General features: G+C 32.6%; 3 protein-coding genes across 3 annotated transcripts; 2 read left to right on the forward strand and 1 right to left on the reverse strand.

The window, feature by feature from the left end:
- Positions 1 to 230: 230 nt before the first annotated feature.
- Positions 231 to 2,929, reverse strand: LOC105172713 (transcription factor bHLH95-like). Its single transcript, XM_011094258.3, has 3 exons — positions 2,478 to 2,929; positions 983 to 1,450; positions 231 to 467 (listed from the first exon to the last, which is right to left on the reverse strand). The coding sequence occupies exons 1-3, from the start codon at positions 2,775 to 2,777 to the stop codon at positions 369 to 371; spliced, it is 867 nt and encodes a 288-aa protein (XP_011092560.1). The 5' UTR covers positions 2,778 to 2,929; the 3' UTR covers positions 231 to 368.
- A 5,214-nt stretch (positions 2,930 to 8,143) lies between these two features.
- LOC105172712 (caffeoyl-CoA O-methyltransferase) lies at positions 8,144 to 10,245 on the forward strand. Its single transcript, XM_011094257.3, has 5 exons — positions 8,144 to 8,309; positions 8,396 to 8,475; positions 8,562 to 8,706; positions 8,781 to 8,912; positions 9,804 to 10,245. The coding sequence occupies exons 1-5, from the start codon at positions 8,217 to 8,219 to the stop codon at positions 10,095 to 10,097; spliced, it is 744 nt and encodes a 247-aa protein (XP_011092559.1). The 5' UTR covers positions 8,144 to 8,216; the 3' UTR covers positions 10,098 to 10,245.
- A 1,497-nt stretch (positions 10,246 to 11,742) lies between these two features.
- Positions 11,743 to 12,482, forward strand: LOC105172710 (small ribosomal subunit protein uS9). The gene has a single exon (XM_011094256.3). The coding sequence runs from the start codon at positions 11,863 to 11,865 to the stop codon at positions 12,298 to 12,300; it is 438 nt and encodes a 145-aa protein (XP_011092558.1). The 5' UTR covers positions 11,743 to 11,862; the 3' UTR covers positions 12,301 to 12,482.
- Positions 12,483 to 17,371: the final 4,889 nt, after the last annotated feature.

A 17,371-nucleotide genomic window follows, 5' to 3' on the forward strand; every position in this document is an offset into this window, starting at 1 on the left:
TGAACCAACTTTACAAGCACCGAAGAGTCTTTGCTTCAAACTATCCAACGAGCGTAACAGCCTTTTCTTTTTTTTTCCTCATAGCCCAAAAAACCAAATACAACACAATTTATAATAGAAAAAGTAATTCGACCTTTCTCATTCATTGTCTCTCATAGAAGTCGAACTGTGTTTTTGGGTGTGATATTCAATTATAAGATTGAAGGTTATCAGTGTACCAAAACGCTGCGTTCTGATCATTATGTATATAAGCATTGGTATTGCATACATAATACATGGATAGATGTACATACATTAAAAGGATGTACAGTAAACATCCCTTTGAATTTTAATAGTGATAATAATCTCTAAAAGCACACGTTAATTACTTAGGAATTGACCCACAGCATGATCTCCACTGCAGCCTGCTTGAATACTTCTTCCACTAGACACATTGTCTCTGGGAACTGCTCTGCACCTCCATTTGCCTGATACAACCACACACCAAAATTGTACAAGTAATGAATGAGACTAAGTTGAACATATAGAATATAGCATTAACTTTGAAACGATTTTCTAATTCATCAAGACGTCGATGTTTCTTTAATTTTAATGGATCGAGCGTTGTGAATTATGCTGCGTCAGTAGACCGAATGGGTGGTATGTATGATCTACTGTACTATTTAGTGTTTTCACGATCTATCCATTTAAGAAAAGAGAAATTGACGATAGAAGCCGCCATTTCTAATGTCTGGAAAACCTAGTTCATCGACGTCCATGAACTCGTCCTACCCATATAAGAAAAAAAGATTGTTGAGGCCGCCCCGCCAAAAAGGTTCGCAATTCCTACTAATGTCCGGAAACCCTAGTTCATCGACCTCTACTAGTCTTATCATTTCAGTATGAAGTGTCTATTGACACAACATCGGGATCATTTTTAAAAAAATTATTTCTACGCGCGTTGTCAGATATATGTGCGTGTTAAGAATAGAACTAGTCTTACACGGGCATGAATCATGCACATGCGTCTATCGCGGGCCGACGAGACCTGAGCCGAAACCACCTCAAGCTTGTACTTCTCCAACACAAAGAAAATGGGGGTGAACAGGCCGGGCTTTTTCGGGCTGGAAATGCTGATGTGGGCATCCCACCCACATACATTGAGTATCACATTAGGAGAAGTCCATGTCCTGAAAGTGGCTGCAGGGAGTTCAGGGCCGGCCGGAAACAGTGGGTTTAAACTGCTGGGGTTTGCTACAGCTACAGGTGTGGATCCCTGCTCGGCTAGAAACGCCTCCCTTGATTGAATTGCGAGGTTCTGCTGTGTGATTATGGGGAGATCACAGACGGTAGGATTAGCACTCGATTTGCCTTTGAGGATTTGAGCCTTCTGCCTCTCAAGCTCTGAAAGAGTTAGCTCCAGTTTCTTGATGTACAGTACTGCTTCATCAACTATGGTGGACTTGTCTGCCTGCATTGTATGTATGTGTGTATATATATATATATCCATAACATTAATTATTGAAAATCAAGAAATTAAATAGAGGGATACATATACATATATAATTATTATAATTTAATTTTGAGATATGGTTATAGAAATTAATGAACAAATTAATTAATAATCCTGTCAAAAATCAAAACAGTACATATGCTTCCAGTTAATTTTGGATTTTAGCAAAGATTTTCTGACATTGAATTCACATTAATTCTTCTGTTATAAGATATTAATTATTCTGCTATAATTAAATAGATATTGAATTTAATTACAATCAAGAACTATTATCTTAATTTTGCTGTTACTAATATTTTTAATTAAATGACATTTTTATCGTTGAAATAATTAATAAAACAGATAATTTATTAATGGAGTTCTTTCTTTATTATATTTTTAAAGGGATTTATCAATGTTCCCTTTCCTGATTAATTCAAGAAAACATTGATATAATTTCATTAAATTGACATAAATATAACTAAAAAAAATAATCAAATTAAAATGGGAGAAAATCAGAAATTAATTAACACCACCATTTATTCTTGCCTAGATTTTTTCCCAAAAAAAACTCTTACATAGATTTGCATGCAATTTCAGAAAAATCCAATCTTGGTTAAAATTAGTACAATCTAAGGTTGGGTGTTTCTTCATTTTGACAGAAAACCCTCAATTTAGACACACACACTACCCCCTCAAAATCACCCCCAAAATTTAAATAAATTAAAATAAAATCATAAAAAGAGAAGGAATTAGAACTGTAAAGCAATCCCCTCAGCTGACTAATTTTTAAATTTCATCCTCAAAATACTATTTCTCTGTGCTCTGTGTGTGTGCGTGTTTATATGTTATAAACAAAAAGGGCATCTTCCCAAGAACTGACTGTGTGTAGTTTTTCATTGGAAAAAACCAAAAAAAGAGGGTTAGATGTGTGTGTATATATATATAGAAATATTTCGGGTAGATTGATTTGTGAAGAAATGTGTATGAGTGAGATGAAATTTACCCTTGCAGGGAGGTGGGGGATCAAAGAGTGAAGACTAGCGAACATGTTCCTCATCTTCTTCCTCCTCTCTCTCTCAGTCCATATATGCAGCTCATGATCATCAGACTCACCATCACCACCGCCGGGCTGGCTCCTCTTCTTCCCCTTGGCTGCTGCTGGTGGCGGCGCTTCCACATCCTTGGCCGCGGCCTCTGAGTTGCCGGTGTCCATCAACATCTTTCCGCCGCTTTCATCACCTTCAAGAATTGGGAATGACCACGACTGGTCGTCCCACAGTCCTTCAGCCATAGCTACTAACATGGCCAAAATCTCGAATTATACGTATATGTGTTGTATGTATGTATTGATGAGAATTTCAGAGTGGATTGGTAGGAGTTGGCATAGAAGAGAAGGGGTGCATATATATAGAGAGGTAGAGAAAGAGAGGGGTGGGAAAGGTTTTAGTAGAGAGATAGAAAGCATGATTCGCTGGAACTCCATAAGAACAAACCAAAATACAATCATAAGCCAAAATGCCGTTACTGGCTTCAAAACAACAACACTAGCTTACACCAATTTCTCTCTCTCACTCTACACGGCCCCACTTTCCCTTTCTCAATACTACTCATCCTATTTCTGCGTCCATATCATAAATATTTTTTTAAAATATATTATAACTAAAAGTAAAATTATAAATCAACACATTAAATTCTAAAAAAAAAATTTAAAAATATTATCGACCCAACAAAAAAAAATTAACATGGTAGTATCACAAACTCCGTGTGTGTGTGAGAGAGAGAGACAGTAAAACAGACCTTTGTTTTAAAAAATATTATTTTCCTCTTTCGTTTTTGCTAAGAACTTTGCAATGCTCATGCCCATATATATATATATATATGTAGTTTCTAACTCATAATTTACTTGAATGCTTGACAATTTTTCTAAGTATGAAAAGAATTAGTGATAGAAAAACAATAATTATTTATAATTTTATGATAATGTTGCTTTGTTATATGCAATGATGTTACTTTCCATGTTCGTTATGAAGCTAACAGACAGTTCTCAAAGGGTGAGGTAACTCGTGATTTATGCTTGTGTGCACTTGTTTAATTACAACCTAGTTATTACATCTGTCTAATTTTACGAATAATGGGGAATTGCTTCTATAGTTTATATTTGCATAGATTGATGTCTTCATGTCTCTTTTCATGTGTATGCTGATAATTTTATCTTTATGGCAGCAGGAAAAAATTAGTTAGATTAATTTACCGTGCGATAATCGTACACTTTTATTATTAAAAATTAGAACATATATACAATGATTGAGATGTAACTCATTGAGGAATTTAGTATGCAATGATTATATTTAGAAATAATGTTCTTACGTCGTGGTTGTTTTTTGTTATCTAATTTTACAGCAAACGTAATAACTTTCATAGTTTACATTTTCACATAATAATTTATATGTATATCGCACGAGAAGAAACAATAAATCATCAAAACATAACAAATTACCAAATATGTATTGGTGGTAGCAATCATGCACTAAACTAGTTACCATGCATATTTGAGTATTATACATTAAAATTGGAGTGTGCGACCATATATTGAGGTTTCATTTTAATTATTCGTTGAGAATTTATATTTGTTTCTACTAAAGTCAGATAACTTCAAGCACAATACATTATTTTTGCCTATAATTATATATTTATTACGATATTAAGCTAACAAAAATATTGTTAGGTAGTCAAAGAATGCAAGAAATATGTTTACATATATATAACTGTATTTTGCGTTATTTTTACCGTCTAACTTTATATAAAACGTTATTACTTTTATGATTTATATTTGCATATATATATATATATATGCAAATGATTCGTCTGTTCTTCTTTTCTTATTTACTGCATCGAAGGAAACAAATTATCAAATATGTAAGGTCAGTTGGCTTTTGGAATAGAGTAAATGTGCGCTTTTCGTTCATCTTTTGAAAGTTACAATTACCATATTCCAGTATTAATATTTTAAATTTTCAATTTGTCTGTCCTAAAGCCGATAATTTTATATACAATTATGGTACATCTTTCTTTGTAAGTCATATATTAATTGTGTTGTGAAGCTAACATAAACATTGTAACGGTCGAAAATTATCAGAATCGGACTTATATGTATAGTGATATCATGTTTTTCTATTATATTTTTTGAAAAATTTTATTACAAAACACGATTGTTGTTACAATATTACATAGAGCAAATGCTTATCTCATTACTTACCTAATATGCACAAACTAAGATTAATTACTTGTTACAGTTGAAACCATAAAAATGCATGAATTCCTCAATCTTCATTCAATGAGACTTTATCATATTTGAGTAAGATATTGTAATTAAAATGCACGACGATTATGATTTAAATTTGTCGAGGATTTTCAATTTATTTGTATTTAATCCGATAGTTTTATATATCCATAATAGAGGATACAAACCTTTTTCATGTGATAATATATATCAATATGCCATGAATTGCGATAAATAAGGAAAGAATTATGTTTGCGTAATGATTTTATTTTGCAGTTATTTCTACTATAACTGTATAGAAAACATGATTACTTTTACGATTTATATTGGTATATAATGATTCATCAATGGCCTATTTTTTCATGTATATCATACGGGAGAAAACAAAGTACCGAACGTGTTCTAAGGATAGGGACCACTGACTATTAGGCTAAATGGTCATGAAGCTAACATAAACATTGAAATATGAAATAATACGAGAATTATGCTCATGTAGACAAACAGATAGACGCGCGCACACACACAATATATATATATATATATATATATATATTATGTTGATAGTTATTTTTACAGCAAATTTTACGCAAAACGTGATTGTTGTTATAGTTTACCACCGAGCAATGATTATCTGCTACTTACTATAGCTTTCCAGCAGGAGTGAAATAATGCAAGAACTATGTTTAACTATAATGATTTTATTTTTAAGTTATTTCTAGGATCTAACTTTATATAAGACGTGATTCCTTTAAAAATTCAAGTTGGTATATAATGATTCATTAGTGTCCTATTTTTTTTATGTATTTCGTGCAGGAGAAAATAAACTACCAAATGTGTTCTGGTGATGACAACCACCACCTATTAAGCTAAACGGTCATGAAACTAACACAAATGTTGAAATACGAAAAAATACGAGGATTATGCTCATATAAACACACGCACATACACAGAGATGCACACACATATATATTACATTGTCAGGAATTTTACAGCGAACTTTACACAAAAACGTGATTGTTGTTGTTATAGTTTATCGTCGAGCAATGCTTATCGTGCCACTCACTATAGCTTTTTAGCTCGAGCGAAATAATGCAAGAACTATGTTTACGTATAGTAATTTTATTTTACAATTATTTCTACCATCTAACTTTATAGAAAACGTAATTACTTCAAAGATTTTTGTTGGTATATAATGATTCATCAGTGCCATATTTTGTCATGTATATCGTGCAGGTGAAAACAAACTACCAAATGTGTTTTGGTACTGACAACAACCATCTGCTATTAGGCTAAACAGTCATGAAGCTTATACAAATGTTGAATTATGAAAGAATACAAGAATTAAGCTTGTACACACACACGCGCGCACACGCGCACCTGCGCACCCACACACATACAAATATATATAATATATTACGTTGTCAGTTATCTTAACAGTAAATTTTACATAAACGCGATTATTGTTACAGCTTTACACCAAGCAATGATTATCTTGTTGCTTACTATGACTGTGCAGCGCAAGAAACGAATTACTTTTAACCCTTTTTGATATATTATTGGTACCATTTCAAACAAAAGGCATGAATCTCGGTGTGAATTTTCCGTCACACATTCGTATCGCATAGTGATATCATATTACCAATGAATGATCCACATGATTCTCTTTAACATTAAAAATATAATTTAATTAAATTAAACTTTAATAATAAAGCTATGTGCAATATATGCAGTTAATCAAGACATATGGTTTCCAAATATTAAGAATCAAATTGAAAAACTTGGAATTTTAAGTATCATCATCAGGAATTAAATGAGAATGTGCAATAATAGCATTTAATAGCTGGGGGGGGGGGGGGGGCGTTTGCTGTGGGTGGAAGGAATGACGTATGGAGAGAGGGGAATTGTCTGATAGTTTGGAAGAATCTGAAAAAGCTTTGGGATGGTTGTTGAATTTTGAGTGTTTTATGGCTAATGCTTGCGTTTCTGCAATCATGAAATTCTGTCCATTTTTTATCATTTGTTTCTTGGCTATGATTACGTGGCGCACATACACCCACCACAGGCCCCACCCGCCCATTTTATTCCCCACCTAAAAGGAAATTATTTTAAAAACAAAAGCTGAAATCCAAACCAACTTTAAATTCTTCCTCCATTGATAAGCTTCACCCCCTTCACCTTCACCTTCACCTTCACCCTCACCCAAAATTTCATCCATTTCATTTTAAATCCTTTTTCCTTTTTTTTGTTTTTATTTTTTACGTTACATCGATTTAATCAATACATTAATATATTAAAAACTGTAAACATCAAATTATAATACTTATCGAGTCAATTAACATGACTATAATTAAATTACAATAACTCATATAAATTGAGATAAATAATCACATGTCAAGTGGAACTCGAACTCATAATTTCGAATTTGTTCATCAAACTTCAGTTTAAACCTCAATCACTAAACTAAGGCATTATTGATAATTTTTTTACAATTTAAAAATTATGGATTAAAATTAAAATTTCTTGTTTTTTTTATATATATACCAAAATTTGAAATATAAGAACAACATGTGTGGGCCCATAATTGCATAAGTGCAATGGCGTCAAGGATACGGTTTTTTTTTATATAAATTTTAATTTCTAATTCAAGGGGGTCTTGATTTTATGGCAGACCAAACCCAACCCTGACTCGATGGGTTGGATTTTTCTTTTCTTTTTTTTTTTTTTAATAACGATGGATTGGATCTAGTAGACCCAATTTTTGAAAAATAATACTATTACAAATTTATAAATATTAGACAATAATATTAATATGTGCATATTTTAAGCTTTAAAATATTAAAAAATTTAAAGCATGTGTTACTTATATATACATTAAAATATCTAAAAAATATTTATATCGTTATTTTAATTTATAAACATATTAAATTTATATATTATATGTAATATAAACAATACATACATATATTTTTTCATATATAGTTTTTCATCCCTATGAAATGCTTTAGATGATAATAATTAATTATATATCCTAATTTATATACTTTTTATCTAATAATAATAAGTATTGTAATATGTAAACTCCACTAGACATAAACAAAAGTTGGGCATATATTTTTAAATTGGGCTTTATCTTTCTATGCTTCTACCATTTTGGGCTAACCCAAACCCGAATAAATTTACGAATGGGCTTTAAATTGGGTACGTACAGGGAGGCACCTACTCCATACACCAAGGTGGCGTCCCCATCACGCAACACAGACAATTCATCCAATGATTCAGCTCCACACCGAACAACCACAAGTGGGCCCCACATCCCACCACTATTGGGCATTTCACCAACCCCCGAACCACCCGAAAAGGAAAAAGAAGAAACACTGGACCGGATTGAGTCATGTCTATATGAAGCTCCTCCAATTCCATTCCCCCACCACCTTCAACCTCAGCATATTCTAAGAAACAAAAATGGCAGAAAATGTTGAATCAAAGGAAAATCAAGCGGGCAGGCATCAGGAGGTTGGCCACAAGAGCCTTCTCCAAAGCGATGCCCTCTACCAGGTAACTCAATCCGGGCACGGCCACCCGCACCCGCCCATCACAATATGTATCTATATATGTGAATCTTTCTGGTTTTTGAATTGCAGTATATACTTGAAACGAGTGTGTATCCAAGGGAGCCAGAGGCCATGAAAGAGCTAAGAGAAATAACTGCAAAGCATCCATGGTAGTGTTCTTTTTTTTGGTTAATTGGGAATTTAAAGTTGCTGATATTTAGCTGAATTATTATTATTATATTGGAATGGGCAAAAGGAATATAATGACGACGTCGGCTGATGAGGGGCAGTTCTTGAACATGCTGTTGAAGCTGATGAACGCCAAAAACACGATGGAGATTGGGGTATACACTGGCTACTCTCTCTTGGCCACCGCACTCGCCCTCCCCCACGATGCCAAGGTACTCTGTTCCGCGCATTCCCATATTTTGAATTTGATTTGATGGCGATGGTAATGATATTTTTGATTGTGCAGATACTGGCAATGGACATTAACAGGGAGAACTACGAGTTGGGTCTGCCCGTCATCCAGAAGGCTGGCGTCGCCCACAAAATTCACTTCAAAGAAGGTCCTGCTTTGCCCCTTCTTGATCAAATGATTCAAGATGTAAGCCTTCTCCTCCTCCTCCTCTTTTTATATTTTCATATTTTAAATTAATTTAATATATTCAATAATACGTTTAAATGAAACAAAAAGCTATTTTAAATATAGACTTATACATCCACATTTACAACCCACGAACTTTTACAACTTTCACTTGTGAGGTATCAATCTTTTTGATTGAACAGTCTCACTGCCAAAGTTAATATATATATATAGATATTTAAATTCTATAAATTTCATAGTAATTTCTTGTTTGTCTGTTTTTTACAAATATATTATGTAATTTAAAGTTATTAGTATGTTTTGTTGAATTTTTATATTTGAATGCATCGAATAACATAATAAATTATCTATATTAAAAAAATGATACAATATTTCTCATTATTAAATTATTAAATTCTCATTGAAAAGTTTAACACAATAGAACTGTTGAAAGAAGATAATTTTTCTTTTCTTTTCTTTTAAAGTTCCTTTTTAACTGAAAAAATATTAATGAATTTGTTGCGAAGACATGTCCATAATGTTTGGCTTCATTTTCTAAGTGTTTTGTGGAGATAGAGAGAGAAAAACAAAGATAAGTAAGTATGAGTTAGAGATAGTATGTATGTTTGAATTTATTTTTGGAGATAATTTAAAATAAGTATTGTATGTTTAATGTTGTGTTTTGGAAAACAAAAACTTCTATTCATTGTCAAATCATGTCTGTTTTATATATATTTATGTGTATATATATATATGTATATGTATTTGTAGGTATATTTTGACTTGTCTCGAAAATAACTTGAAAATGAAAAAAAAAACATAGTGGTGGTGTTTTAAGAATAACGCTTTTTTCTTTTTTTTTTTTTTTTCTTTTGATGACTTCACAAATTATCCAAACATGTCACTGTTTAGGGAAAGTATCACGGAACATTCGACTTCATATTTGTGGATGCTGACAAGGACAATTACCTCAACTACCACAAAAGGCTCATCGATTTGGTTAAGATTGGTGGTGTGATCGGCTACGACAACACCCTGTGGAACGGCTCTGTGGTGGCCCCACCAGATGCCCCAATGAGGAAGTATGTAAGGTACTACAGGGACTTTGTGCTGGAGCTCAATAAGGCTCTTGCAGCTGATCCAAGGATTGAGATCTGCCAGCTCCCCGTTGGCGATGGAATTACTTTGTGCCGCCGCGCCAGCTGATCAGCCTCTCAGAACTATTCTTTTCAATATATATATATATATATCCAACTCCGATCGTATTCCTATTGTTGTGACTTTGTATTTCTATCTCTTCAAATTATAATTTGATTGAGTAAATATCAAATCCCATTTAATGTTTGTTTTTTAATTATATGGTTTTGTGAATTTATTGGTCTAAAAGTGCAACTAAAATTATATATTATTAAATGTTTAGAACAATTTCTATAAGATTACGTAATTTTTATGAGAACTTGATATCTCAATTAACATATATGCATTTAAACTTTTAATTTCATTTATTTACCATTGTAATATTTATATAAACAATGTCACAAGATCAACTATCAAATTTAAAACCATGCTACCTGATCGGGTCTCTTTGTGGTTGATGTGGGTTATAAGGCCTATTCGTGAAGGATGTTGCTTTGGATTTATTCGCCCAAAATTCAATCCAAGCTCACCAAATTAGCCACTCAGGCTAGTCGGATTCGAACCACGAGAATCATTAATTGAGGGATACATGGCCTTATTCCCCAAGTTTGTATGTATTCTTTATGCTGGAGGAAAAGTTACAAATACATCAAGCCAACCGAATATTCAACTATCATTAATGCACTTTTACTATTCCAGCTCCAATTGCCAGAACTTTAAACTATTTATTTGAATTGATCGTTAGAGGGTTTACGCTAGGGGAAACACTAGCACCCCTAACGTTTGGTATTTATTTCAGGCTATTGAATCGAGGATCAATTTGTCTAGTTGATCAACATGACCCTCACACCTCATGTTATGTGGTCATTTGGTCATTGGGTCTTGATCCTCCACATAGTGATCTAAACTTTTTCGTGAAACAGCTTGAGAACACGTGTCAGAGTAGCTAGAAACACATCAGATGTCACTCCAATGCTAAAGTCAGCCAACAAATCATACAACAGGATCATTAGATCATAAATAGAGTAACAAAATAAAAAATGCACATACCTACTCATGAATAGTGTTGGTGGGTATTTATAATTTCTAACCTTTGTAAGGATGATTCTGCCCCCTTGAGATAATGTCACGTGTAATGTCCCCAACCATTATAATTTCAGGCAATGGATATGTCGGGTCAGGTTGGATGTGTGGATCCGAGGTGTTCTTGGCAATCTCCTACTTCTAATGGGCCCACCTAAGTTATTGGGCTCTCTCCTTAGCATTTGTTCCCCTCAAGTGGGCCTTGCCTTATCTTTACACACTAGCCCATATCACTTTCTTTTTAATAGATTGGGACTGACCTTTACATATTTGCCCATATCACAGCCCATGTTATTAAATTATTATATGCAATTAAATATTAATTATATTTTATTGATGATAATATTTTACAAATAAGTTAATAAAATCTTGATTTCAAAGAATTAACAAATAATGCAATAAATTCCATTCGAGAATATTTAGAATTGGAACAACATGAATTCTGCAACTCAAACTCATTCTCACCCATCTTGTAATCCTATAGGCGGTCAGGAGGGGCCGGCGACTGGGTTATAGAGCCGAAGCTGTTAAGTCCATTCGGCCCAAGAACTTAACTAGGCCCAATCAAAGGCCCAAAGGATAGAAGGGGCAAAACCCTAATCCCATATATCACCCCATCACTAGGACTCGTATATATTGTCTTCCTCGGCCTCCACCAAAACCTTTGAGTGATTAGGGTTTGCTCTCAGCCGCTGAAGTGAGAAGAGAGAGAGAGAGGTAGAGAGAGAGGGACATAGCCGCCACATCTACCATGGCTGCGGCGACAACTGAATCGGTTCAATGCTTTGGTCGTAAGAAAACGGCTGTGGCCGTAACTCACTGCAAGCGCGGCCGAGGACTGATCAAGATCAATGGAGTTCCAATCGAGCTCGTCCAACCAGAAATCCTCCGCTACAAGGCTTTTGAGCCCATCCTCCTCCTCGGCCGCCACCGTTTCGCTGGCGTCGACATGCGTATCCGCGTGAAAGGAGGCGGTCACACCTCGCAGATCTATGCCATCCGTCAGTCCATTGCCAAAGCACTCGTCGCCTTTTACCAGAAGTACGTTGATGAGCAGTCCAAGAAGGAGATCAAGGATATCCTTGTGAGGTACGATAGGACTTTGCTGGTGGCTGACCCGAGGCGCTGTGAGCCAAAGAAGTTTGGAGGACGTGGTGCTCGTGCGAGGTTCCAGAAATCCTACCGTTGAACTGTTGGTAGTAATTATGCTTATATTACTATAATCGTCGGTAGTATTTTCTCTTGGGGATTAAGATGAGATACTGAGTCGCGTTTTGGATATTTTGGCAGTTGTTCTGTTTTTGTTTAAGGATCATACGAGACGATTTTGGGACGCCTTTGAATTAATAGTTTTAACAATTCTGGTTATCATTGATTATTGCGTTTGATTTTGTTTTTGCTTTATTTCTAATTGGTTGTCTTCTTCTGATGCAACGCATTAGCTTTAGTTTGTTTGGAAATTTGGTAAAGATTAATGACGTTCATTATGCCAATGAATTTCAACTGGATGTAACATACAAAAATGAATTACAATGATATTATTAGTTATGTCACCAAAATTCACGCCCGCTGCCTATTTGTTCTACCTCAAGACTTTCCCTGTGATAATATGTGATGGTTTGTGCTTGAGTTACATTTTCCCTTGTTATGCTATGATCATTTCAGGCTTTTGCGATAGGCATTCTTGTGTATTTTGTTGAAGTGACTGAAACTATCTGCAGGTTCTGTTGTAATCTTCAATTGGCTGACATTTATAGGAATTTTCTCTGACTCTCGTATATATTAGTCCAACAATCATGGAATTTGCCTGTAACGTGTAAATTCTTGTGAATGTGTGTGCGGTATGTCTGTTTTATATGTGAATGTGAGATTCATAGACCTCATTGGAGTTAATTGCATATGTTGAAATTAACTGATATATGCTGGAAAGTGTTTGAATTTGCTCTTTGCATGCTATGTTGATGCAATCGGACGTGGCACTTCAACTCAAAATAGTGTGTTCTTTGCTTTTGTTTCAAAAAGTCTTCCTTGCTAATGCACCCTAGCTATCTTACATATTGTTGCATTAAGTTATTATTAAAAAATCTGATCTTACACTCCCAGTGCCTTGTTCCATTAGCTGAAATGGTCCGCCGAAATATGGTTTTTGTGCCTCTTACACTCCCAGTGCCTTGTTCCATTAGCTGAAATGGTCCGCCAAAATATGGTTTTTGTGCCCCCTTCTATTTTTGTTCCTGCAGATAGCTTGTTCTAGGTTATGCAGCCCTACTTGCTATTAGACTGATAAAAATTAGCTATGCCTACAAATAATTCTTGATATGGTCATAAATTAAGAATATTGTACTATTATTAATTAGTGTACTGTAAAATTCAAAATAAAATAAATTGTAGTATGACAAAAGATTGCTCATCAACTCAGTGATTTTTTTAGAACGATTACATTTTGTCCTTGATGTCTTTGTTTACTTGTGTGAGTGAGATATAGGAAATTCTTATAACATTTCATCTTTTTCCCTTGTACGGGATCCGAAAAAACTCTGAATTTTCCATATTTAAGTGTGTGCAACCTTCTTGATTGTTATTAGGGGGATTTGATCATTTACATTCAATGAAAATTACTAAATTCTTATGTATATTGGAAGTGGAATATGTATGATGCACATATATGGATATGATAGAGGTCTTTCATTTAAAGAATGTATGCGAGTTTGGATATGAGTGTATGTGTGTTGTAAAATGCATATATATATATATATAATATTTATACGCGTACTATGAGATCTGTTGTTCATTCAAACAAGATAAAGGGCTTATGGTAAACGCATTGACTATCTGGGTCTGGCAGGAGGTTACCCGGCTGTTAGAAAGATACTTATACAGTAAGTGGGTAATAGTTATGGAGGTGCGTGGGCAACTGCTGCCTTTGTCAAAGATCAACCAAACTAGAATATGAGGGACCAACCTAGTATTGATGAGGAGAGAAAGAACAATTGATTATGATATTCTTCTCTTTTGTTCTTGCTTCCTAGCTCTTGTTCGACAGTAGACATGTAGAGAGTTTGATTGTCCTGGTCTTGTGGAATCAAAAAAGCTTGCCCTAAGTAGGACCTAAATATTGGAATTGTTGAAACTTCTCTCTCTCTCTTCAGCAGCTCTTGGTTCTTGGTAAGAAAATACAAAAAGTTTAGACGTATTCTAGGCTCTAGCCCATCAAATCGAGTGTGTATTTAAAGCAATACACCAAATCCCACTAATTGAAGCCGCTCGATTTGAATGTATAATTAAATGATTTCGATTCAATTTTGGGAGAAATCATACTTTCAACGTCAAACCATTCAAAGTCGTATTTTCTTCTTTGAAAACCTCTCAAGATCTCTTCAAATCTTCAAATTTTATATTAGTAGTAGTTATCGCATGCGGTTAATTGCGAATATATAAAAAAAATAATTATAATGTGAAATTAAAAAAAATTGTGAAAAGATATACAGATAATACAAGATAAGGAGAAAGAAAAAATTTATGAGAAGAAGTAAATATACGACAAGGTGCGAAAAAAAAAATTGTAATTATGAATTTATATAAAAATTTGTGAGTGAAGAAAATATGGAGAATGTGAGATGGAGTATTTGGTTGAAAGAGAAGAAAAATATAATTATGACATTACTATTATGACTAACTTTTTTAACCAAAGAAATGAATTAAAAGAGTTTTGTTTTATAATATAGATAGATTAATATATATCAGTAGACAATTAATTCAGAAGACTTTTATAAAAAAATTATAAAAACCTTAGTAGGGTGAGCTAAGTATTGCGCCTATCACTAATGTACTCCCAATTTGACCTTTACCATCCATTAAATAATTTCTTTTGTTGAATTCTTTAATTTATTTTGTTTTTTTAAAAGGAAAAGTTAGGGATAATAGTACTTTTAATTACTTTTAGTAACCACAAAATTGCAACGTATTTAATTTTCTCAACCAACTACTTTACATTTCTTTTTCCTCACAAATTTCTGATTTTTCTTTCTTAACATTCTCTGCATAAATAAATAAATACATAATATAATTTGTTTATTGTAATTTATTATTCTATAGTTGTTAGTTATATTAAGTATTGATCGGAGCAATATACTATTTAATTGCACTCTATTTATTGAAAAGACTAACTTTTGTAATTTTTCTGATTTACCCTTTCTTTTCATTTTATATTAAAATATAAATAAGTTAATTCTGTACTGAAAATTAATTTAATATATCAAATATTTTAAAAACTTATTAGTAAAAATATGCATGAAATAAGAACAAAATTATTTTTTACTAATAAAAATATTTTCAGAATAAGTATTCAAACTATTTAATTTAAACAAAATAAAAATTACGCTCATTGACCTCAAATAAAGAATTCAAATTTAAACAACATATATATACCGTCATTTTGGCCTTTTACATCTAATTTTACTTCCCATCGAACTATTTTTCCTAACCAAACACCAAATTTTTTCTTTTACATTTATTTTTACTTTTACTTTTCTTATACGAGCACTTTTCATCCAACCAAATAAATCTTAAGCGAGACAAATACTTATTATAATATTTAAATTAATTGATACAAATACTCATACATCTAATAAAACTCGAATGCATAATCTCAAATTCAGTATTATTTCTATTATTCTTTTTCTTAAAAAAAGAAGGAATAGTCTGTCATTGTTGATGCCAATTCCAAGTCAATGCCATATGATATGGGGTACGAGGACGGCGTCAGAGGTACGACTCGCCTACTACAACGTTAGCATTACAAATTTCAGTCAATCTCTGTTGGAATAACGGAGCATCTACGCCACTCCATATCAGTCTCACAGAGCCTGTAAGGACACCAGTCACATCCGGGGCCGGGTTCAGGCTGCTGCTTCGGCTAAAATCCAAATTTTGATAAATCAAAAACCCAAACAATATATTATATGTCGTATTTAATTAATTGCTTTTAATTTTCATTATAATTTTTTTTCACTATCCAATAACTTAAAATTTTCATTAAAAAATAAAGTACTAAGACGAATTCTTTTAGTTCAATTTGCATAGGTACTAAATTTTCATTCAATTCGATTCGAATTGAACACTTCCACATATATTGTTAACGTCGAATGGTGAAAAAAATAAAAAATACATGGCTCCCATTACTAGGTGAGCTAATTATTTTGGGGTCGTTCTTTTATATACGGATAAATTATGAGATAGAATAAATTAATAAATTTAGTAAGGCTCATTCGTTTAAATAAATTGTGAGATAGAGCCAAGTTATATCATTATACCCTCGAAATTAAATAAATTATTAAAATTTATTCAAGACCTAAGGTATTTAACTATCGCAACTTGTAATGTATGATTGAGAAGTGATTGAATTTAAATAAAATTTTGTTGATTGGAGTGAAGTGGTCAACGTAAACAACTCCCAATAAATCTTAATAAAAAAAGCATAGCATCACCACTCAATTTCTTTAATTAGAAAAATGGTTGTAACATATTTAATTTAGCATGCCATGCCACTCCTTACCATTGAAATTCTCCTCCTCTTTCAATTTCAAAACTTTGCTCATCAATAATTGTATCTATATAATCATATATACATATATATATGTTTATAGCATAAATATTAAAATTTAATATACAATTAAAAATGGATCTATTATTATAATAGAAAGCGAAAAATAAATATAATGGTGTATTGGGAGTTAAGAGACGACGTGGATCATTTGAAACTAATAAATTATTGGTATAATTAGTATTTTAAAATTTAATATGGATAGTTTAATCTATATTTATTTAATTAAGTAAAAGAGGGAAAAAAATAAAATGAACGATTTCTAAACTAATAAAATGTATTGATTTTAAATATGAAATAGATAATTTTTTTATTTCTATTTTTTAAAAATTATATAAAAACGAACTAGGTGGATGAATTTTTTTTTAAAAAAATTACTCTTTCGGCCAATAAAAAAATTCAAAAAATTTAAACAATAAGTAAAATGATAATCCACAATCCATTTATAATTATGCCAAACTTGAAGAAATTCTAACTCATATTGGATTTGACGAATCTAAAATAATTTTATGATAAATACAATACACTTACAATGTAATTAATATACAATTTTAAAAAAATAATCATTCACATGACAAATGCAGTGTACGTCTCTATGATTGATATCAAAACTAGTTTGTATTTTGCATATTATTGATCTTAAACATGTTTTTCAACA

The sequence above is a fragment of the Sesamum indicum genome, linkage group LG10 (genome assembly GCF_026168435.1).
Source record: "Sesamum indicum cultivar Baizhima isolate 11 linkage group LG10, ASM2616843v1, whole genome shotgun sequence".
Classification (NCBI taxonomy): domain Eukaryota; kingdom Viridiplantae; phylum Streptophyta; class Magnoliopsida; order Lamiales; family Pedaliaceae; genus Sesamum; species Sesamum indicum.